We start from the raw sequence: 24,359 nt of genomic DNA on the forward strand, positions 1-24,359 counted from the left end.
TTCATTTATTGGGTGCCTACCGTGTACTGACTACTGTGTTGAATGCTTTAAGTGCAGAGCCTCTAATTCTCACCATCGGTGCCTGGGTTGTAGGCATTATTTATTCTCATGACACAGATGATGAAATGGGGGCCCCCGAGAGGTTAAGTAACTGGCCCAAGGTTGCATAGTTGGGGAGAGAGCTGGAATTGAAACTCAAGCCCCCCTGACAACTCATCCACGCTGCGCTGCACTCCTTTATAGCAATAGATAAGTTTTTGTGGATACATACCCCAGCCCTTCCGTTAGAGTAAGAGCCCACGAAGGCTCAGTGTTCCTTCATGAATCTGATCATTCATTGAGCAAACATTATTGAGAACTCACTGACTGCACTTTTCCTTGTCTGGGCAGCGGAACTGGACCAGTATGTGTTCCAGGACTCCCAGTTCGAGGGCCTGAGCAAAGACATTTTCAGTAAGTTGGGGGCTCTTGGCTCAGCCCACATGTCCTTCCTTGTTCCTTGGGGAGCACTCTAATGCCCGAAGACCATTCTTTCCTGGGTGGTCAGATCCCTTCCCAACAGAGGGACAACACGGATTCTGCTGGGTTGTCCACTGACTGTGCATGTTGGCGTCTGGTTTTCTTCCAAAGTCGAGCACATAGGATTAGAAGACATGATCAGCGAGAGTGTGGAGATGCTGGAGGAAGCAGGACAAAAGAGTCAGAAAAGACGTGAGTGAGCCCCGCCCTGGTCCTACCCAGTCTCGCTTGACTCCTGGCCCTGCCTCTGCTCCACAGCCTGTTGAGGCTCTCAGTTGCTTCCCTCATTAAGTCCTGTCTAATCCACCTGGGTGTGGGTGTCCCACCTGCCTCTCCCCTCACCACGGCCCCCTGGTGAGTGAGGGAGGAAGCAGACAGCCCCGGTACAAGTGACTACTCTCCTGGTGGGTCTGTCACTGGCTGTGTTGACTGCCATGTCCGAAGGACCTTTAGGCTCTGGCTTCCCTTTCGTCTTTAGTTGACACCCCTGTATTTGGGGGAGGTCTCTTCAAGCGCAGGTTTTGGAATCAGCAAGGACTGGGTTTTAATCCTGGATCTGCTACTTATGCTCCCTGTGAGCGTGGCAAGTACCTGCACCTTTTTGAGCTTCCTACTCAGTCTCCCTCCCTCCTCAATCCGGCAGCCAACATGAGCTTTGTAAATACAAATCGGATCATTCCGCTTCCCTGTTAACCTTCCAATGGCTACAAAATACATACCACAAGGCCTGCATGATCGGGCCCTTTCCATCTCTCCAAACTCCCCATAAGCCACCCTGCTCCAGCCACACTGGCTTCTTTCCATTCCTGTAACCCACGGACCCTTCCTAGCCTCAGGGCCTTTGCACTTGCTGTTTTCTTTATCTGTAATGTCCTTCCCCTACTTCTTTCCATGGCCAGCTCCTTCAGATCTTTTAGGTCTTGGCTAACATGTCACCTCCTCCGGGAGGCTTTCCTTGACCACAATTTTCATGTGATTACCTCGTTTACTTTCACCTTGTTGTGTCTCTCCTAGCACCTTAGTAGTTGTCATAGTCTGAACTAATTTTATTTATTGCCTTTTGCCTAATTCCCCCTATGTGAGGACAGGGACCTTGTCTTTCTTACTCATCACCACATCCCTAGCATCTACCACAGTGCCTGGCATGCAGTAGTACCTCAATAAATATCCTTTGAATGAAAATATCTGTAAAATGGGCATAACAGTTAATGAAGTGCATACTATGTGCCAGACCACGTGTAAGCCCTGTACCAATTTCTTTATGTTCAAACAGTTTTTCTCAGTTTATTTCTCTCGGTTCCCCCCTCTGAAGACAACCTATGCTGTCATTTTCCTTTTTGCCTTGTTAGACATGTTATTTATCTAAAACCCAACTCAAAGTTGTTGTTTTTTTAAATCTTCTACACAAATGGCCACATTTTTACCTATGCTATCTGCACCTGGCTTTCTTCATTTAACAGTCTTGTCGGGGGAAGGGGGGGGGCAGTCACTTCTGCATCACTGATGAAGAATTGTCTTGCCTTCAGGGAACTCTTCCTTCCTTCCATCCTTCATTTTTTCCCCTTCCTTTCTCTCTCTCTCTCGTTTTCATTTTATGAATGTTTTCCCCAACATTTTATTGTGAAGATTTGCCACATACAATAAAGGTGGAAGAATTGTGCTTCAAACAACCACATACCTACCACTTACATTCTACAATTAATGTTTGGCTGTATTTGCCATAACCCATCTCTATCCATTGGTCCACCCCTCTATCCATCCCCCCATTCATTCATGTTACATTTGGAAAATTTTAAGTGAATTGCAGATGCTAGTACACTTCCCCGTACATCTTTCAGCGTCCTCCCTTGTTTAGTTTCAGGGCTGCACAGTATTTTGTTGGTGGATGAACCATGGTTTGTTTACCCCTTGCTAAGGGACACCTAGGGGTTTTCTCCATTGGTGTGCTAAGTATTTGATACTCACTCTCTGATTTTCAGTGTACTCCTGGGAGGTAGAATCACCCTCCCATACTCCCAGTTCACAGATGAGAGATCACAGGCTCAGAGAGGCTGTGTTGCAAAGACACACAACTAGGAAGGAATCAAAAGCAGGTGTTTCATATTTTTTTAAACTCAAACTTGTCTTGTGTGTCCCCGCTGTGCCTGTGCCACTTCCAGTACCTCACTGTCCTGTGAGCTTCGAGGTGGGGTTTGGTTATAAACAAACAGATGAGGAGAGCAGGAATGGTCAGGGGGCGGGAGTGGGACCCCCAAGGTCACCTCCCAGGCAAAGCTATTTAGCCTGTTGGGGCCCAGGAGCCCCTCCTGGCTGGGAACACCCCTCCCCTGGGCCTGCTGACCCTGGTGTTCTCTCTGCAGCCTTCCCAGAGGAGCTGCCCGCAGACCTGAAGCACAGGAAGCTCGGTAAGCAGGGCGGGTGGTCCGGGGAGGGGGCAGGGGGAGAAGGGGTGGGGGCTGCAAGGCGGGCCAGCCAGGGCTCCTCAAGTACACCAAGAAACTGGCATTTGAGAGCCGAGGATCAGAGAGGCAAAGCCACGTGTCCAAGATCACACAGCTAGTGAGAGGTGGAGCTGGGATGGAGAACAAGTTTATGATCCCAAAGCTTGTATAGTCCGAGGGCTGCTGGGAAACAGCTTCTCCTATAGAGCCTCCTCCTTAACATCCCTCCCTCTTCTTTATGCTGAGTCAGAGCTGAGACCTTGCCCCCTCTCCTGCAGATCCCCGCCTTGCTCCACTGCTTCTTTCAGAGTGAAGTCAGTCACCCCTGCCCGCCCGCCCCCAAGCTTCAGTGAGCCTCTTCCTCCTAGCTCACCATGTTCCCCACCAGATGCTTCCTCCCCCCCCTCCCACCCAGTTGTTATTGCAAAGGTGGAAAGACCTGCCCCTGGGGAACAGACTGAGGCATGAGAGGCTCATGGTCTGATGGAGGAAGCCTAGTCCCTGACCTCAGAGAGGTAGGGGTCCTGCCCATGAAGATCCCAGGATAATGGAGAAGCAGTCCCTGTCTTCAGGGAGCTCCCAATCTAATGGGGGAAGCAAGTCTCTACCCTCTTAGTCTCCCCATTACACCCTTGCCCCAGTCCGATGGGGGTGCAACCACTCTTTTTTGGGAAGTGCTTGGGTCTCCTTGAGAGCTCTGTGGCTGGCTGTAGGAAGTGGAAGGGCCCAGGGCCAGCAGCCTACATCAGGTCTGTCCTGCCTCAGTGGCTTATTGGGGCCATCACGAGTCTCCAGCTCAGGAAGCTCTAAGGGCCCAGGCACAGGAGAAGGCTGGGGACAGGGGCCTGGCTGCCCAGCACAGAGTAGTTGCTGATCAAACCAGCTTTGCCCAGGGCTGAGAAGCAGACAGGAGTTTCCTCCAACTGCCAGGAGAGAAATGTACTCTGCTCCCAGAGCGCTCCCACCCCAGGAAGGCCCCTCCAGGCACCCTCTTAGATCCCCTGCAGCCTCTAACATGGCCTTCCACACAGCTGAGCCCCTGACTGCGCCCATGGTGACTGGCACTTTCCTGGTGGGGCCAGTGAGTGGCTCCTCGGCTCTGCCCTGCCCATCACCCCCTGCTCTGTTCAACAAGGAGCCAACATCCGTCCAGACCGGGCTGGAGGAAACCGTCCTGACCCCTGGTAGGTGAGGGGCTGGGAGAAGGAGGGCTTCCCCCACCCTGTGCCAGAGGAGTGACAAAGGCAGGGCCCACCAGGGACAGAATCCTGACCTCAACCAGTGTCACCCACTCCCGTCCCAGCCAGTCCCATCCTGGGTTCCCATCAACTCGGTCTGTGCCAGAAAACATGTCCCTGGGAGGCACAGCAGGGAATCGCCACCAATTAGAGAATTCGCCCGCCAGCCAGCGCATCCATCCACTGTGGAGGGAGCACCTCTCTGTGCCAGCCACGCTGCCAGGTGCCAGGGACACTGCCGTGGGCAAGGCAGACACCGCTGCTGCTCCCTTTAGGAAGAGCGTCAGATATTAATCAGATAATCACAAAACAGGGTTACAAACACAGGTGCTGCGGAGGGTCCCACCTCACTGCCTTGGTCTCTTGCAGCGCCCCCCTCCGGTTCCTTGCTGAGCTGCCTGAGCCTCCCTGCTGGGCCCATCCACATCATCCCCACCCTCCCTGCTCTGCCCCAGGGGCTCTGGCAAATCTCAGGAGCCGGGACAGAGGTGTCCAGTATACTCATCTACCAAGGTGAGGGAGGGAGGCCTGGCCCCACCCCTCTCCTGCTACCTGACTCCTCCCTCCGTACCCTTTCATGATCCTCCCTCCTCTCTGTCTCCACTTCCCAAGAATCAACGTAGAGGAGCAGAGCTCCCCAAGGGGGTCTGGGTGAGTGACCCACTGAGTGGCTGTGTGGCCTTCAAGTGTCACTTTTCCCCACTAAGCCTTCGTTTTTCCTTCTTTTCCCCACACTATTAAACATTGTTATATTTTTAAACTACAACATCAATACATATGCATTAAAAAGTCAAACAATAAGAGATGCTTATAAGGATCACCGAGTCTCTCCCTCACTCTTTTAGTAAAACCTTGTGAGCAGTTTGGTGTGCATCCTTGCACAGCTTTCTCTGAATTACCTTGTTTCGTGAATAGTAAAATGAACCATTCTGACGGCCGCAATGATGGGCTGTGAATTGCCCAGGGGAAGACATGTTTGGCTCTCCGAGATGGGAGAGAGAATGAGGCCAGGGCTATACTTCCACTCAACTGAAGAGCATCCTTTGAAGGTCGCATATGTATAAGGCACAGGCGCCCCAGAAGCAGGGGGACATTTTGGGCATCTAGGAAAATGAACACCTACCTAAGCTCTCTATGAGCTAATTGTGTCCATTTCACAGGTGGTGAAACCAAAGTTTCAGGAGCTAGATGTAACTCCAGAGCTTTTTCTTCAATTCTATCCTGAAATGTCCATTGGAAGTTTTTTTTTCCTCTCCCCAGACTTTCCAAGCCCCACAGGCTGGTTTGAGGTTGGGTGACTCAACTGGGTTCCTGGCTGGGCATCTAGTTGTTCTTATATTCCCTTTTCACTTAATGTAGGCGAGATGCCCCAAGCACCCCCTTCTAGCCTCCCGAAGTCCCCAGACCGGCCTGGCTCTACCAGCCCCTTTGCTCCGGCTGCAGCTGACCTTCCCAACATGCCAGAGCCAGCCCTGACCTCCCGTGCAAATGTAACAGGTAAGGGGCTCAGGGCCTGTGAGAGGCACTGGGAGCAGGATTCGGGCCCTGGGGAAAGAATTGCTGCAGACGATCAGGTCCACACCAGCTGCCTGCAGGGACAAGCAGGCTGTGTTTATGTAAACAGGGCAGGGAGGGTGTCCAGGGAGTGGAGGGTCTGGGAGGGTGGGCGAGGGGGACAGCTGGAGAATCCAGGTCCCACCTAAACCAGGCCACGAGCCTTTATCAGCTTGTCACCCGGCAGGAAAGCCCAGTGTGGCCAGAAATTCTGAATTGTCAGCAGAATCTGGAAATCTTGACTTTTTACATATTGTGATTTTTAAAAACATTGGTGAAAATGTTTAAAAGTAAAGCTGGCCAAAGAAAGACATCTTTGAGCAGGATATAATCTCAAGTCTCCACCTTGTGACACCCCCTTACCCCCCAGCCCTTGTGGGCTCTACCCTCTGCATACTCAAAGGACTGAATGCCTCGGAGGGAGGGAAGACCCTAGGGTACTCTTCACCCCAATTCTGACACCGTCTTCTTCATCTCCAGAGGATGAGATGTCCCCTGCCCAATGCCAGGCAGCTCGCAAGGTCTCCAGCAAGCTTCCAAAATATCCTGGTGAGTGGTAGCAGGGTCCCTCTGCCCTGGGTTTTGGAAGCGGGAGCCCAAATCTGGCTTTACTTCACTCATTCACTCAACATTTATTCAACTGCTTATGTTAGCATACTCATTCATTCATTCATTCACTCATTTGATTCTGCCATCATATCAGCATTCATTCTGGCACTCAAACTTCAGTACATTTATTGAGGACCTACCCCTCAATAAGCCCACACTAGTGCTGCATCTTGTTTGCAAGGTTGAGAGAATGAATGAAAGAAGAGTGGGTGACTGCATGAGGGGATGGAAGAAGTTGATGATGAGTATGGGATAGAAGGTGAGAATGAAAGAGCAAATAGTGAATGGCCAAGTTAGTAAGTGCTTACTCTGTTCCAAGTACTCTTCTATATTAAACTAGAGGCCCGATGCACAAAGATTTGTGCAAGATGGGCCTTCCTTCCCCTGGCTGTCGGCACCGCCTTTGTTCTGGCCAGAGCCGCCTTTCCGCCTTCCCATGCTGCCCAGAGGCCCAGAGCGGCCAGCCAGCGCCTGTGTATGCAAATTAACCTGGCATCTTTGTTGGGTTAATTTGCATACTCACTCCTGATTGGCTGGTGGGCATCATGAAGTTACGGTCAATTTGCACCTTACTCTTTTATTAGTGTAGATCATTCACATCACAAACAACCCTCATATTACCCCCATCTTACAGATGAGGAAACTGAGGCATAATGGATATATAACATGCTCAAGATACACTAATAAGTGGTGGAGCTAAGATTTGAACCAGACACATGGATTTCACAATCTTAACTCTTAACACCCCACCAATGTCCTCCCTATTGTGAGTGAGTAAAGAAGGAGGTTAGTGGGTACATGATGGAATGGAAAGGTAAATGAGTGAGAAGATGAGAGAATTATGAGCGTGGGAATGAATGAGTATTTGGGTAACAACGAGGCAGCTAATAAAGAAGGTGGTTGGTAAAGACTGTGTGGTGAACGAATGAAGAAGCTCGTGATGGTGGCTGGGCTGGCCTCTTGGCTGCCCTCATGGTGGCCAGTCCTGCCACTAGCATCCTCCCCTCACCCCACACATCCCTTGGCTTGGCAGAGAGGGTGGAGCAGTTTTGCCGTTCACTACGGGACAAGTACCAGGCCAAGCCCACAGGCCCGGAAGACATCCTGGTGGAGGTGGACCTGATGAGGGCCCGGCTGGAGAGGAGCAGCAGCAAGAGCCTGGAGAGGGAACTGGTCATCTTGGACTGGGCAGAGCAGCAGCCAGCCCGCGGGGGTCTGGCTGGGGTGCTGCTTGCTGCTAGTGACTGCCGGAGGCCGCGTGAGACACAGGTGATTGCTGTGCTGGGCAAGGCAGGACAGGGGAAGAGCCGCTGGGCCCGGGCAGTAAGCCGGGCCTGGGCCTGTGGCCAGCTGCCACAGTACGACTTTGTCTTCTACCTGCCCTGCCGCTGTTTGGACCGATCCGGGGACGCCTACCGCCTGCAGGATCTGCTCTTCTCCCTGGGCCCGCAGCCGCTGACGGGGGACAGTGAGGTCTTTGGTCACATCTTGAGGAGGCCTGACCGCCTTCTGCTCATCCTGGATGCCTTTGAGGAGCTCGAAGCCCAAGACGGCCTCCTGCCCAGTACATGTGGACCCATGTCGGCGGCGGAGCCCAGCTCCCTCCGAGGGCTGCTGGCCGGCCTCCTCCAGCGCAAGCTGCTGCGAGGCTGCACCCTGCTGGTCACGGCCCGGTCCCGGGGCCGCCTGGCTCAGAGCCTGAGCAAGGCGGACACCCTGTTCCAGATGGCCGGCTTCTCAGCCCGGCAGGCTGAGACCTATGTGGAGCGCTACTTTGAACATTTGGGGGCCGCTCACCACCAGGAAAGAGCCCTGGCGCTCCTCCGGGGCCAGCCCCTTCTTCTCAGTCACAGCCACAGTCCCACTGTGTGCCGGGCCGTGTGCCAGCTCTCCGAGGCCCTCCTGGAGCTGGGAGAGGAGGCCGAGCTGCCTTCCACACTTACGGGACTCTACGTTGGCCTCCTCGGCCCAGCGGTCCAGGACAGCCCCCCCGGGGCCCTGGAGACAGTGGCCAGGCTGGCCTGGGAGCTGGGCCGCAGACACCACAGCGCCTTGCGGGAGGACCAGCTCCCAGAGAAGGTGAGGGCCTGGGCTGTGGCCAAAGGCTTGGTGCAGCCTTGCCCTGGGGCTCCAGAGACCGAGCTGGCCTTCCCCAGCTTCCTCCTGCAGTGCTTCCTGGGGGCCCTGTGGCTGGCTGTGAGCAGTGAGATCAAGGACAAGGAGCTGCCGCAGTACTTGGCATTGACCCCGAGGAAGAAGAGGCCCTATGACAACTGGCTGGAGGGCATGCCGCGCTTTCTGGCCGGGCTGGTCTTCCAGCCTCATGCCCGCTGCCTGGGAGCCCTGGCCAGGCCGGTGGTGGCCAGTGTGGTGGACAGGAAGCAGAAGGTGCTCACCAAGTACCTGAAGCGGCTGCAGCCAGGGTTGCTGCAGGCAGGGCGGCTGCTGGAGCTGCTGCACTGTGCCCACGAGGCGTTGGACGCTGGCCTTTGGCGGCATGTGGTGCAGGGGCTCCCCGCCCACCTCTCCTTCCTGGGTACCCGGCTCACACCTCCGGACACCCACATACTGGGCAGGACCTTGGAGACAGCGGGCCGTGACTTTTCCCTGGACCTCCGCAGCACTGGCATTGACCCCTCTGGACTCAGGAGTCTCGTGGGACTCAGCTGTGTCACCCGGTTCAGGTGGGGTCAGGGGATAGGGAAGGGGCTTCTTTGCATTGAGCACCTGCTGTGGTCTTGCTACCATGCTGAGTTCATTCTGTGGGGTCTCATGTATATGCACAGCAGCCAGGGGTGGGGGCGGGGGGCAGAAGTGATTCCCTTGTTTTTAAGATGAAGCTGAAGTTCAGAGAGGGCCAGCGGCTTGCCAAGATCATACATACACCTGGTGAGGGACAGCTTCATTCCTTCAACCAGTATTTGAAGGTGCCCATATGCCAGGTACTGGGCCATGTCTAGAATCTCAGACTGATTGAGGTTCAGATTTGTTTTCTCTCCACCCCAGATCAAGCCACCATTCTGTCATGATTGGATTAAAGCCACAGCCTTCCCTCGTTCCATCCATTCTCTCTCTTCTTCCACGTCACTATATTTAACCATCAGAGCAGTCTTCCCAGAACTTGAATCTGGTCATACTTACAATCCTTTAGAAGTATCCCAGTACCTTCAGAATGACGGTACTGGGATAAATTCCTTAATTTGGCTCATTTAAATCCTTCTGTTTGATCACTTCAGCCTAATCTCTAGAGAATCTCTCCCATCTTTCCCATAAATATACTTTACCCAAGCTGTAAGGTCCTACATCATTGTAGTGGTTCAATCCAAGAATTTAGCACTGAGCTTCCTGGTAGTCAAAGCAAAGAGGGAAACAAAACCACTCAGGGATTTGGGGGAAAAAAAATCAATAAGGGCTGAAGTGGTCTTTGAGGCTTTCTGGAGGAGGTAGGGGTTCAGCTGCGAGAGGGAAGTATCTGAATACGTAGGAGGTCCCTTCAGGAAGCTGCCCCTTCCTTATGGTCTAGCGCTGTCACTGTGCATGGGTCTGAGGCCCTCCCTCCACAGGGCCGCCTTGAGTGACACGGTGGGGCTGTGGGAGTCCCTACAACAGCATGGGGAGGCCAAGCTACTCCAGGCGGTGGAAGAGAAGTTCACCATTGAGCCTTTCAAAGCCAAGTCCATGAAGGATGTGGAAGACCTGGGCAACCTTGTGCAGATCCAGAGGTGAGGGGGACGGGGGTGGGAGGTGGTCCAGGCCATGCAAGTTGAGCCCTATAGGACCTAAGATCAAGTTTGCCGTTAGCTCTTCAAGGCATCCTCTCCTTTGGGACATCCCGTGCCCTCGCCCTGGGCCATGGCTACCCAGAATCTCTCAATGCAGTTACCACCCAGGCACAGCCCCCAGAACTTCCACTTTGTCCCGTTCAAAACTTGCCATCATGTACCTAATTCTTTCCCAGCTAAAGCCAGGGATGTGCGTACTCTTCTTTGCTAGGAGATTTTAATGAGCTGCCTTCTGCAGCGAGTAACAGAAGGGAAGCCTACGGCAACCTTCCAAGACATCCAGGACCAGTATCGTACCCATTTTATAGAGAGCAGAGCTCCAAAGTCCAGAGAGCAGAGGAAACTTGACCACAGGACAACTGTCTTTCCATCATGCCATCATCATACATTGTCTGAGCACATGCTCTGTGCTGTCTGGGATCGGTCTGGGCTTTGCCATGACTCACACAGTAATGCCTTAATAACGTCCTGTCTCAAGGTTTTCTTTTTAATAGGGGGCATCTGTAGCCATAAGAAAGGCTATCTTTGGAGGGGGGGGATTTGGGGCACTGGGGCAGGCATCTCAGGACACATAGGTAGGGGCTCAGCAACAGACAAAGAGCCTGCTCCCGCCTAACATTGTCCCTTCTCTCCAGGACAAGAAGTTCCTCAGAAGACATAGCCAGGGAACTCCCCGCCATCCGGGACCTAAAGAAGCTCGAGTTTGCGTAAGCAAAGGGGCGGATTGTCTCGGGTCCCCGTGAGGTTTCTTCTCCATCGTTAGCTGGGCTTGTGCCACCAGAAGGGAGATGGGTCCCCAGAATTATTCTTACCCTCTCACCCCACCCCTCTGGAAACTAGCTTCTACCAGCTGGGGCTTGGCCCTTCTGGGCTAGTGAAGATAATTGGCTCATTGACTGGCAAGCATGCTTATTTGAATTCATTCATTCAACAGACCTACTCAGGTGAACAAGGCCACTGTCCTCAGTGAGCTTTCAGCCTAGTGTAAAGAGACAGTTGCCACCTGCTGAGATAAGTGGCAGGAAACTCAAGGATTGTGAGAGTGCAGATGTGGGGGAGATCAGGGGACTTCCTGGAGGAGGTGATTAAAGCAATAAACCTTGAGAAAGGAGTGGGAAGAGCAGGTGGGGAGGCCACACAGGGCAGAGGTATTGTTATCATCTCCCCATTGTACAGATGCAGACACTGAGGCCTAGAGGATGTAAATTGTTTGTGCAGAGTCACAAAAGTCAGCGCAGCCTGGCTCTTGCTCCAACAAAGAGAAAAGCTAAATTCGTGTTTGGTCCTTGTAAGGGAACCTAAAATCATCTGACGTTTAGGAAGGACTTATTAAACACCTACAGTGTACTCAGTTCATCTTATATATAATTTCACTAATTTCAAGAGCTACTCTGGGAGATAGTCATTATCTTTCCCATTTTACAGATGAGGAAACTGAGACCCAGTGAGGTTATGTAACTTGCCCAAGGTTCCCAGCTGGCCATCCACAAGCTGTCTGCTTCTCCTGGTCACTGCTCCCCCTGCGCCCAGAAAAAAAAAAAGGGGGGGGGGGGTTTCTTGTTTCAAACAGAGACAAGTTGCCAAATTTGTGCAGAGATAAAAATATTGCTGAAAAGAGGAAATGTATGAAAACAATCACCAGGGGCTCCTCTAGCTTTGAATTATTTTCAGCTTAAAAAGCCCCTAGTTCAAGATCGGAACTGTGCTCTGGGGAACAGCAACCGTTGGGCGGAACAGCCCAGAACCAGGACACAGGCCACCTGGAGGCCGGAAGCCCCGAGACAGTTCTGAGGAAAGAAGGAAGGAAGGAAGGAAGGAGAAAATATTCTGGTGCATGACTGGCAGCCACTGTTCCAGGCACACTGTAGGCCTCATCTAGCCACACAGGTCAGACTGCTCGGCCCCTGAAAATCCTGCAGAGGCTCTGCCTTGTAGACAGGGTTCTTCACTGATTCAGCGCTCACTTACCTCTTCACCTAACCTCCTACACTCCCTCCCTTGCTCACTCCACTCCGGCCACATGGGGTTCTTGCTGGTTTTCAACCTTACTAAGCATGGCCTGGCCTCTGGGTCTTTGCATTGGCTGTGCCTTCTGCCCAGGACACTTTTCCCCAGACAGCTACATGGCCGGCGCCCTCACTGTCTTCTGGTTCTCACTGAGCGAGGCCTTTTCTGACCCCCATTTTTTTTTCTTTATTGATTACTGACCCCCATTTTTAAAAGTAAAATTCCACCCCACATCATGTATTGTCCCCCACACCAGATAGTATGCCAATATTTTTAAAATATATATATTTTCATTGATTTCAGAGAGGAAGGGAGAGGAAAATAGAAACATTAATGATGAATCTTTGATTGGCTGCCTCCCGCACACCCCCTACTGGGGACTCAAACCGTGACCTCCTGGTTCATAGGTCAACACTCAACCACTGAGCCACTCCTGCTGGGCATACCAATATCTTTGATTATCTGTCTTACCCACTGGAATTTCAGCTCCACAAGGGCAAGGATTTTTGCCTGGTTTGTTCACAGCTGTCTCTGTGACGGGCTCTATGGGCCTGGCACCCAGGAGGCAAATAATCAATATTTGATGAATGAATTCCTTAATCCTAAAAACCTCATAAGGTTAGAGCTAACTTTTAGGACACTGAGGTGCAGAGGTGAAAGGATTTGCCCAAAAGGCCCCAGGGAAGGGAAGTGTCAGGTCCTTGATTCAAATCAGATTATGGACTCCTATCTCCTGGCCTTTCTCGGAGGCTAGTGGTTCCCAAACTTTGGGGTTTCAAAGACACAATATTTCAGAGGGAATTTGAGTGGCTATGTGCAGTTACCATCTTAATTTTTATCAAGTATAATTCATCCAAACAAGCAAAATAACCCCTGCTGGCACCATCATTTTATCAAAGAATGAACATTTTAATGGCAAAGAAGTCCAACGAATATAATTTCAGAATAAAGGACTGTTCTATGTTTACCATATTTTAAAAACCAAACAGCCCTCCATTGTCTTTATTTTTCTCATTCTCTCAAAGTCTAGTCTAAATGACAGTCCAGGCTATGTGGCCTTGTGTGAGTTAGCTAATCTCCCTGTGCCTCTAGTTCCTCACCTGTAAAATGGGGACAAGAATTGCTCTTAGCTCAGAGTCATTGTGGAATTAAATGAGATCTAGTCCGAGTGAAGGACACGCTGTGTTCCTGGCACATAATAGGTGCTCAAGAAACTCTTCTATTTGTTATTAAAATGAAAATAAGCAAACCATCTTTCTTGGGGCTGGTAGTGGTGCTCAAGCCAGCATTTGGGAACCAGGCCAAGGCAGGAGAAGGGTGCATGCAGATGTAAGCAGGAGTGAGAACCCACCCAGATGAAAGCTGGGGAGCCGCCAGCTGGCCACTTGAGGGGCTTTGAAATCTTCCTAGAGCAGATTTGGGGTCCCACTTGGTGGGACTGGGGGGAGGGAAGTCAGGGTAGAGGAGGAGGCCTCAGACGGGCCTGCCTTCTGTGCCCTGTCTGTACCCCACCCTGAGGCTGAATTGAGGGACCATGACTGTTTCAGGGTCTTACCTCTGCTCTTTGCTTCCTAGGCTGGGCCCTGTCTCGGGCCCCCAGGCTTTCCCCAAACTGGTGAGGATCCTGGAGGCCTTCTCCTCCCTCCAGCATCTGGAGTGAGTACCGACCCCAGAGCCCTCCGTGACTCAGGCTTGGGAGTCCCCAAACCCTGCCCCTGTTTGTGTAAGTTTGTGTGAGTTTGTCTCTTTGTCCTACAGCTTCCTTTATTGGGCTGGTGTGAGTGACCAGATGACCCCACGGCAGGGAAGCGACAACAGATGGGAATTCCACCCCCTTCCCCTTTTTATTTTAAGTCGAATCCTTTTATGACCTTTGAAACTCTTCCCCTCACATGTTGCTCCCAGCAGCCCACAGAGAAGCAGGGTCAGAGAGCAGGATCCCACGGTACAATCGAGGCCCAAGAGGTTGCCAGGAAGTTGCCCAAACATGTGAAGGCGCCCAGGAAGCAAAATAGGGATTCGGGTCCTTTGAGAGCTAGAACCTTGTCGCCTGGCTGGCCAGTTGGTGCCCCTGGGTGATGAAGACTCCCTCTCAAAAGCTCAGGAGCAGATAGATATCTGCTATGGTGTGTCCAGGGGAGGGGGATGGGAGGAGGCCCCAGATGGGTTGGAGGGAGGAGAAACGTCAGGTGACTTCCAGGGTACTGGCTGATGGCCCCCCATGTGATTTCACCTGCAGCCTGGACTCGCTGAGCGAGAACAAGATCGGGGACGAGGGTGTCGCGCAGCTCTCAGCCACCTTCCCTCGGCTGAAGGCTCTGGAGACGCTCAAGTAAGTGGGCTGGGCCTGCCCTTATTGCTCCATTTTCCCTCAAGGCAGGCTGGCTTTTTTATTCTTTCATTCACTTATCCATCCAATCATTCATCCACATAATCATTCATCCATCCATTTCTTCATTCGTCCTTTCACTCATTCATTCCTTTATGTAATCATTCATGCACCCAATCATTTCTTAATTTAATCAACAAATATTTAAGGAGCACCTAATGTGTGCAGGCTCCGTTCTAGGCCCTAGAGATCCAGCTTTAAACAAAACAGGCAACATTCCTGACCTCAGGAGTCTTCTAGTGCAAGACACAATAAACAAGCAAACAGATAAAGCCATAATTTTAAAGTATATAGTAATAAAAGTAAACAATGTTTAGTGACAGAAAATTACCCTGGAGGTGAAATAGGAGAGATAGATTAGGATTTATCAGTAAAACATTATCAAAATAGTATATATATAATTATTATTATTTTTAACTATTTTGGGCCCTAGTCAAAACGGTTCTGGGTTCAGTTCCAGTCAAGGGCACGTGCCTTGGTTCTTGGTTGCAGGCTCCTCCCTGGCCGGGCCCCTGGTCAGGGCTCTTGCAGGAGGAAACCAATTGATGTGTCTCTCTCACATCAGTGTTTCTCTCTCTGTCTTTCCCTTTCTCTTCCTCTCTCCCTAAAAATCAATGGAAAAAATATCCTTGGGTGATTAACAACAAAAGCTATTCGGTGCGGTGGGAAGTAGGAGATGGATATGATGCAAGAAGATCAATATGATCTTTTTCTTTTTACTGAACATAGATGGTATCATCAAAATTTATCCACACCCCACTTTATAACCATGATTAGGATGACCACAGAATTCACCAGAATTCACTTAAGGCATTTCCTTAATTGTAAGACACTGAGACTTCTCAAGTTATTTATAGTGTTCTAGGTAACACTGCAAGTAAGCCAGATTTCCCTTTTAGTCCTTCCTTCCTCCTTTTCTCCTTCCCTTTCCCCCTCCATTCCTCCCTCTTTTCCCTTCCCACTCTTTCCTTCATTTCACTGCCCTACTTAACTTTTGATTAAGCACCTACTATGTGCTTGGCATTACTCTAAGCACAGCAGGAATACAGTAATGAACAAAAAACAGAGCAGGCCCCTTGCCTTGTGGAGCCCACAACCATCAGACAAATAACATGAACACTTACTTAGTTACAGAGCTGAAAAGTCATTCCAAGGGGCCCCAGCCAGTTTGGCTCAGTGGACAGAGTGTAGGCCTGTGGATTGAAGGGTCCCGGGTTCGATTCCAGCCAGGGCCTGGGTTGTGGTCTTGATCCCCAGTGGGGGGCCTGCAGGAGGCAGTCGATTAAATGGTTCTCTCTCATCAGTGATGTTTCTGTCTTTCTCTACCTCTCCCTTCCTTTCTGAAATCAATAAAGATATACTTAAAAAAAAAAGAAGCCATTCAAAGGGGATGCTATCCTATATAATAAAGATGTAATATGCAAATGGTCTTTATACTGTGAAGCATAATGACTGACCACATAACAACTGGATCACGGATCAGCAGGAGGGTGGGGCAATGAGCTACAAGTAGGCGGTGGAGAGCTACAGGAGGGGGCAGGGCAGCAAGCTATGGGGAGGGGCAGAGGGAGCTACAGGAGGGCAGCAGTGAGCTACTGGCGAGCTACTGGTGCACGGATTTGTGCCAGGGCTACTAGTAAAATCATAAAACAGGTGTGGGCAGGAAAGCACTCTCTCTTGTGCATCCTCACCCCCCATCATCCCACTCAGCCACAGGGCCTAACAGTATCCTTTTATTGATTAACAGTTACCACCAGTGTACCCACTGTGCCATTCAGTTGATTACCCACAGCTCTCCTTAAGGTCATTGTCCTGTCTTAGCTGCTCTGGGCCACCCTGTGCAGAAGCGAGAGTTTCTCAGTTCTGTCCCAGGGAAGGCAGGTAGGGGGGAAGGGTGTACAAAGTTGGCCTTCTTGCTGTGTCCCTGCAGCTTGTCCCAGAACAGCATCACTGACGTGGGCGCCTGCAAGCTCGCCAAGGCCCTGCCCTCACTGGCTGCATCCCTCCTCAGGCTGAGGTGAGTGGGGCCCTGCTGAGCTGGCGGGCCGGGGGAGGGCAGAGAGCCCCCTTTGTACCAGCTACGAAGTCCCACATTGGAACCCTGGAGGCAGTCACTACAGGCTGTTCTGCTGTGTCAGAGTTGCACAACTTCGGGGGGGGGGGGGGCATGGAACTCATCTAAAATCCAATATGAACACAAACCCCTGGTTGGTCAATGCCTCTGTTTCTTCACCTGGAAAATGGGTACCATCCCAATGTCCTATGGAAAGCGTTTGGTGCAATGCTGGGCCCTGGGGCACAATAAATATTGGTTCTCTTCCCCAGGAGATGGAGGACTAAGCTTTTTCTAGAGTCTTTTTATTTTTATTTTAATTTCAGAGAGAGGAAGGGAGAGGGAGAGAGAGAGATAGAAACATCAATGATGAGAGAGAATCATTGATCAGCTGCCTCCTGCATGACTCCTACTGGGGATCAAGGAATCGAACCGTGACCTCCTGGTTCATGGGTACATGCTCAACCACTGAGCCGGGCCTGGGTCTGTCCAGGTAGCAGGCCATGGGTCCTTTCCGTAGCCGGCAGGGCTGGGTCCCGGGACCCCGAGGCTCTTAGGATATGACCTGAGAAGAGCCGTGTCCACAGATAACCAGTTCAAGGTCCAGCGTGGCCCGTGTCCTCGGAGAAGGGTCTGTGGGAGGTCTGGAGAAGGGGTGGGTCAGGAAGCTTTAGGACACATGGAGAGAGTGTTGTCGAGACTGGGGACAGAAGGGATGGTGGGAAGGGAGGACGAGACAGGGGCAAGAGGAGTGTTGATTTCTAGAAGGCTGACCACCCTCAGCCTTGGCTGGTTCTTGTCACTCATACACCAGTCAGTGCCTATACTGCCACCTTCTGGTGGACCTTGGCATAGCACCTCTTGCTTTTGATTGCTTCCAGCCTGGACCCTGGTGAGGGAACTGAGAGCTTGGACCAGAGCCCCAGTCATTCAGCTCAGCATTGCCAGCTCTCCTCCCTCCCCAGGCTGGGAGGAACTTCCCTCTCCTTCCCCAGCCCTCATCCCATGCCAAGGACAGCCAGAGTCAAATTCCCAGGGGAAATGGCATCTGGTTGGTCGCGTTATCGATGTATCCATTCTTTATCCTTCCATTCAGGACCTCTGGGTTCAGCTGTGTAGGTTGTGTACTGTGCAACTCCTAGTCTGTGTGATTGGCACCCTAGTGAGTTGTGCAGGGCATCTAATTTTTCTAACATCAACCATGGGCCAGCCTGTGCTAGGAGCTAGAGAAACAACTACGAGCAAAACAGATGTGGTTCTTGCTTTCAAGTTTCTTACATAAGCAAGTAAGCATATGCACAAATAAAATATTTTAAAATAAAATAGTGATTTATGCTGGGAAGGAAACTGTCAGAGGCCCAGGGGTTACAACAGGGAATAATGAATTCACCACAGAGGTCAGGAAACCTGTGAGGAGGTGACCATTCCCCTTCCATGGGCCGCTTTAGGAGAAAAGCATTCCAAGAAGAGGGAACTGCAGACCCAAAGGCCCTGAGGTAGGAAAGAGGTTGGGTCTTTGAGCGCCAGGAGGGCCACTGTGGTTGGATACAGTGAATGAGGGACAGAGGGATAAGGTGGGAGAGGTCAGTGGAGGCCAGGTCATGCAAAGAAACCCTTGTAGGTGAGGAGGGGGTTTGGGATTTTTCTACTGTAAATGAAGAAGCAGGCGGGGCCTATGGAGGTGACACCTGATCCGACTGATGCTTAAAGAAACCTCATATCATGGAATCTAAGATGCTGTTTGTTGTAAGACACCTTTCAGAGGACAAAACACTGCAGATTATGACACCCCACTGATTATTAGACCCTGATCTCAGTAATATTCAAATATGTGAACATGTGCTTCTTGGCATGAATGAAATATGGGCCTCCTGGGTTCTAAGATCCACCCCAGACACAGATTGCAAAGCCCCTTGCCTGGTGCCTGTCCTGGCAGCAGCCAAATCATGACATCAGGGGATGCTGGAGTTCAGCCTGAATCCACTTCGCTGCAGTATAGACCTGCTGCTTTCACATGCAGCCCTGCAGTGTAGCCCTGAGGCTGTCGTGGCAAAGTCATGGCCTTGAGATTAGAACCACAGCGGTAGCTGGCTTGTTAAAAGGATGCTTAGTAATGAGTGTACAGCTTAAGTCAGCATCAGTGACATCCGTCGTGCTATTTTCAACACTGCAGATGGTGACTGTGAATACACCACAGAAACCTGAGCCAGCCCAGCGACTGGGCTTTTCTCGCCCCTTTATCCTCAGTGCTGGTCATACCTTCTACAGTAACTCATTTAAGCCTCACTACCCATCCCGGGGGTGAAATAACCACAGCTAACACTTAGTTCATTCCACATGCTGGGCCTGTTCTATGTTTTACCAGCATTAACTCATTTACTCCTCCTCACAATGACTCTATCATGCCCATTTTATGGAGGAGCAAACTGAGCCACAGAGAAGTTAATTTTCCAAAAGTCACATAGGCAGCAGATGGCAGAGTTGGGATTTGAACTCCTGAAGTCTCAGCATGAAAGCTACCACTTCTTAGTCCTGCTGCTTCCCGGACTCACTGTATGAGCATGGAGAAGTGGCTTCATCTCTCTGGGCCTCAGTTTGCCCCTTGTAAAGTGGGGCAGTAATCCCAGCTGGGTGTGGATCCCCCTGGGCCCTGAACCCCTGCACCCAGCCCGTGCCTGTCTTCTGTTTCCGGCAGCTTGTACAATAACTGCATCTGTGACGTGGGAGCCAAGAGCCTGGCTCACGTGCTTCCGGACATGGTGTCCCTGCGGGTGCTGGAGTGAGTATGGGAACCTGGGCAGGGGGTGGTCGCCGTGAGGGCCTGCGGAGACGGGTTCCCTCTGGCATCACCAGGAGGACTGGGCTGCGGTCTGGTTGTCGAGAGTGTGGTGGTGGCCTTGGGCTGGGGCGGGATGGTCCTGAGAGCCAGGCCCCAGGATGGGTTTCTCTCCCCAGTGTCCAGTACAACAAGTTCACAGCCGCCGGGGCCCAGCAGCTCGCGGCCAGCCTGAGGAAGTGCCCTAATGTGGAGACACTGGCGTAAGTCTCAGTGGCCCAGCTGGGTGGTTCCGTGAGTCCTGAGCGCAAATCCTGCTCTGCCTGCCACCAACGTGTGGCCTTGGGCAAGCAGGACACTTCACCCCTCTGGCCTCAGCTTCTTCATCTGTCAAAGGGCAGTGGTAATAATATTTGCCCCCAAGCAGTTTTGTGAGGTTTAAATTAGTCAAGACTTATAAAGCAGTTAGAACACTATTTGGTAAATGAAAATGCTTAATATGTTGGGTTGAATAATATGAAATTGCCTGTATAAACCATGTTCACCTACAAAATTGGCAATTTCATATGGCTCAAACTTTTTATTATGTCACCATGATGTCTAATGTCCAATACTGGTACTTTATATGCGTTCAAAGCACGTTCATGTACATAAGCACTCATATCTTCTAAGAGGGATAAGGTGTATCATATACACTGCGTGGTCAGATTATTATGATCTCTGAATGCATAATAATCTGGCCACTCAGTATGTGTGTGTGTGTGTGTGTGTGTGTATGTATATATATATATGAGGCCTGGTGCATGAATTCGTGCATGGGTGGGTGGGGTCTGGCCAGCCTGGCCAGGGGGAGGGGACATGGGCGGTTGGCTGTCCTGCTTGCTGGTCGAACTCCTGGTCAAGGGGACAATTTGCATATTAGCCTTTTATTATATAGGATATACACTGAGTGGCCAGATTATTATGCGTTCAGAGATCATAATAATCTGGCCACTCAGTGTAGACCCATTTTACAGCTGAGAAGAATAAGGCACAGAGTTTAACCAATGATTTTGAGGTCATACAGCCAGTCAGCATCAGAACCAGGTCTAAAGAAAGGGGTTTTGGGGTTCCTGGGCCTCTGCTGTCCCTATACCCCTTGGTCTGGTTTTGCCAGCTGGGAAGTCCCCAAGGTCCCAGGCTGATGAGAGGAGTGATTTGGGAGCGGCTGTGTTGGGGGCTCCAGGTCACGCTCTCTCCTCTAACCTGGCCTCTGTGTCCCATGCCCCGTTGCAGGATGTGGACGCCCACCATCCCCTTTGGTGTCCAGGAACACCTGCAGCAGCTGGACTCCCGGATCAGCCTGCGATGACGCCACTGTGCCTGGGACAAGGTAACTGGGGAGGGTTTGTGAGGGGAGCACCACAGGGCCCCTGGGGTCAGCACCCTGGGAAGGCAGAATCCATAAAAAGTGGACAGGACAGCAGGTGGGATGTGGGCGACCACCCCTGGACCATACACCATCTAGGGCCTCCCCGCCTCTGCGCTGGTCTCGGTGGAGGTGTCCTAAAGGTTTTGTAGCTTGAGCCCGGAGGACCCTCCTGTGGTCAGGCTTAGAGACTGGGCCGTCCACACCCCACAGCATTAGCACTGGGAAGATGTTCCTTCGGGGACTCCCAAGCCCTGTGTGCTGCTGTGTCAGCCTGTTGGCGGCCCCATGTCTCGGATAGTCCTGACTTGCTCTGTGCGTTTCCTGCCTCTCGCTGGCAGGTGACTGTCCTCCCACCTCCCTGCTCCTCCGACCTGTGAGGTCCCCCTCCAAACCCTCTGTCTCGTCTCCCTTCCCACCATCCCTTCTGTCCCCAGTCTCGACAACACTCTCTCCATGTGTCCTAAAGCTTCCTGACCTACCGCTTCTCCAGACCTCCCACAGACCCTTCTCCGAGGACACGGGCCACGCTGGACCTTGAACTGGTTATCTGTGGACACAGCTCTTCTCAGGTCATATCCTAAGAGCCTCGGGGTCCCGAGACCCAGCCCTGCCGGCTACGGAAAGGACCCATGGCCTGCTACCTGGACAGACCCAGGCCCGGCTCCAGGCTCCTTTGGGGCCCAGGTTGATGTCAGCCCTACGCAGCCGCTGCAGCCCTGGCAGACAGGTGGGTGCCTGGTGGCAGCTGCCGTCCACCCAGGAGCCCTGGCGCATTTTCTGTGGGACGCTCCAGAAGTCGTGGCCAGGCCAGAGAGAGGAACTGAGGCAGCACAGCTCCGCCTCCGCACGTCCCCGCCAGGCTGGGGAGAAAGCCCTTCTCCAGGCTGCTGTCCTAGCAGGGCACGCTCGGCGCTTGGAGGGCACCAGAGGGGAGCCGGATCCAAACTGCGACGGACTCTGAGGCAGCTGCTCTCTGTCTGTGGGACTCACTGTTTGCACAAAACCTGTTGGCCTAGGCCCAGGCCAGGCCAGGCCAGGCCAGGCCAGACGCACTGGACCTTAGCTGGAAACAACGGATGGCACACTAATGGAGGGGCGGGGCGGGGGCCACTGGAGCCATACCTGCCTTTTTGCCTTCGTTTGTGTCTCTTCACTACATTATAAATGACTCATTCAACCCCACAGGCAGGCCCAGTGTTTGCGTTTATAGCATGATTACCCTGTTGGTGTGCCCACTGGTCTAATGCATCACAAACCACCCTGGAATGTAGTGGCTGAAAACAACACACACTCATTCTGCTCACACGCCTGTCGCTGGGCAGGGCTCGTCTCTGCCCCACTCGGTGTCAGCTGGGGTCAGCTGAAGGCTCGTTCACTCGGTGCTGGCTGGTGGCTGGGGACCTGGGTTCCTCTAAGGAAGGGTCGGCGGGGGCCCTCTCCATGTGGGCTAGTTTGGGTCTCCTCATAGCGAGGTGGCTAGGTTGTAGGGTGGCCACCCGAAAAGGAAGAGGGTGGGGGGACAGAGGGAAAGAGAGGAGAGAGAACAGAGAGAAGTTGAATCCTTTTTATAACCCAGCCTTAGCAGTCACACTGCATCTCTTCTGTCACATTCTTTGTGCAGTCCGACAGGGGCTGCCATTCTCCCCCCCTCCCACATTGCACACACACGCGCGCTGCACACACACACACACACACACACACACACACACACAAGCACCCCCCCACACCGCCCTGAGTCTGCCTTGGCCCAAGTCCTGTCTTTTCAGAAAGGATTTTCTTTGTGGCGACCTAAGATTCGGTGGAAAATTCATTATTAGGGGAGCAGCACCGTGAGCCTCACAGAGGGAGTGCTCCCCTCTGCCTTGGACCCCCCTGCATCTTGGGAGCCGTTCCCAGCCCAGCTGGATTCTGCCTCGGCCAAGGCAAGCTTGGAAGGGCCTTGGCAGGTTTGCTTTCTGCCCAGAGAGCTGCCAGCTCGCCTGTCGTTGTTGTCACCGGAGTCAGAAGCCTGGTTTGGGGTGACTTGGCTCTGGCAGCAGTGGGAGCTGTCTGTTCAGCTCTAGTGCACAGCCCTGATACCTGAGCCCAAACTCGTCTCTTCCCAGCAACTGGGAGTCTGGGCGGGGGAGGGGGGGTGTGGGTGGGCCAAGGGGTTGAGACCCAGCTGCCTGGTTGGCAATCCTTGCAGAGAGACGGGTGCCTTCCGCCTTGGCGAAGCTGCAGAGGGCATCAGGTGTCCTGACCCGGGTTTGGGCTTTAAATAGCTCGGGCACTGCCCCTCGGGTTTCCCTGCATTTATGGACCTTGTGGAGTCCACAAGATACTTCCGTTCGTGCAGACACAGGGGTGAGCACCGAGCCAGTACCCCTCCGTTTGAGGTGTCTACCGCACCCTTGGCCAGACAGGGAGGGCACTACGGTACTCCCTGCTTTTGGTCTGCTCAGAGGTGACAAAATGAGGCCAGAGGCTGTAATTATTCATAGTAATGATTTTAAATGACAGCTACCCTTTGTTAAATGAGTTGATACATGTAAAGCACTTAGCACAGTGCAAGGGACATACTAAGTGCTCAATAAATATTAGAATTGATTCTTATTTTGTGTCAGGCACCTTCCTAATCAGGAGGGACCATCACCTGGGATCAGAGCACAGACTCTAGAGGTAGATCGCTTGGACTCAATGCCCAGCTCACCACCTGTACAGATTACTTCTGTGCCTCAGTCTCCCCACGTGTAAAATTCTCACAGTACTGTCTGCATTTTGGGGTTATGGGAGAGTCAGCGAGCTAGCACATTGAGAGCAAGAGCTTGGCATGCAGCGCAACCCATGTTCATTCTCCTTGTTACATATGAATGTGTTTCACTCCAGCCTTTGCCTGGAATGTTTCTACTTCTTCACATGGCCGGCTTCGTCTCATCCTCAGGACTAGGTTTAAAGGACAGCTCCCTAGGAAGGTGTACCAGATCACTCCATTAAGCAGTCACACACACCCGCTCCCCGCCCCACCACACACACACACTCTCCAACCTCATCACCAGCTTATCTTTTCCACACTTACTTGTTGTGCTGTCTGCTCTTATCCTAGGATGTGAGCTCCAGGAGGGCAGGCAATTTGTCTGCTTTGTTCATTGCTGTGCCCTCTGCCCCCAGCAAAGCGCCAGCACATAGTAAGTGCTCAATAAACGTTCATGGAATGAACAAATAAGCCTCGCCACAACCTTGCTTTATTCATTCCACCAATATGTACCGGGTACACAGTGGTGAATAAGATGCTCTGGTAAGTCTTGCATTTTAGTAAAATTTTAAAAATCTCTGGGCGGGGCTGCCAGGTATAGTTGGACATGGGGATAAATAGAGGTTGCAACCCAGTCTGCTTGCCAGGCGGTGAGTCCTGCGGTGGAGCTATCTCAGCCCAGAGGGGCACCTTTGTTAATACACAACCACCTTAGGAAGTGGGACTTTCACAGAAGACATACTTGCCTAAGGCCACACCCTTAGAAAGGAGGTAGTCAAGATGCAAGACTGCCTTCTGACCTCTTCGGAGGGTCTCTCGGTGGCCACAGGCACAGTGTACTGGAGT

At 52.1% G+C, this 24,359-nt stretch overlaps 1 protein-coding gene across 4 annotated transcripts in view; it reads left to right on the top strand.

Moving 5' to 3' along the window:
* CIITA (class II major histocompatibility complex transactivator) overlaps positions 1–20,719 on the top strand; it is a gene marked incomplete at both ends in the record, with an annotated part of 48,210 nt that extends 27,491 nt beyond the window's left edge. Inside the window, 16 exons of one of the 4 annotated variants that reach the window (XM_079759592.1) lie at positions 391–453; positions 631–711; positions 2,880–2,924; positions 3,992–4,144; positions 4,568–4,765; positions 5,558–5,695; positions 6,233–6,301; positions 7,395–9,045; positions 9,925–10,083; positions 10,779–10,850; positions 13,726–13,806; positions 14,390–14,482; positions 16,470–16,556; positions 19,288–19,371; positions 19,548–19,631; positions 20,644–20,719. In XM_079759592.1, coding sequence (XP_079615718.1) covers positions 391–453; positions 631–711; positions 2,880–2,924; positions 3,992–4,144; positions 4,568–4,765; positions 5,558–5,695; positions 6,233–6,301; positions 7,395–9,045; positions 9,925–10,083; positions 10,779–10,850; positions 13,726–13,806; positions 14,390–14,482; positions 16,470–16,556; positions 19,288–19,371; positions 19,548–19,631; positions 20,644–20,719 — 3,134 coding nt within the window. Of the gene's footprint in view, positions 1–390; positions 454–630; positions 712–2,879; positions 2,925–3,991; positions 4,145–4,567; positions 4,766–5,557; positions 5,696–6,232; positions 6,302–7,394; positions 9,046–9,884; positions 10,084–10,778; positions 10,851–13,725; positions 13,807–14,389; positions 14,483–16,469; positions 16,557–19,287; positions 19,372–19,547; positions 19,632–20,643 lie in introns of all 4 variants that reach the window. The other 3 variants (XM_079759593.1, XM_079759594.1, XM_079759595.1) reach the window with 3 other exon arrangements.
* Positions 20,720–24,359: the final 3,640 nt, after the last annotated feature.

This window comes from Cnephaeus nilssonii (assembly GCF_951640355.1).
Source record: "Cnephaeus nilssonii genome assembly, chromosome: 2".
Taxonomy (NCBI): domain Eukaryota; kingdom Metazoa; phylum Chordata; class Mammalia; order Chiroptera; family Vespertilionidae; genus Cnephaeus; species Cnephaeus nilssonii.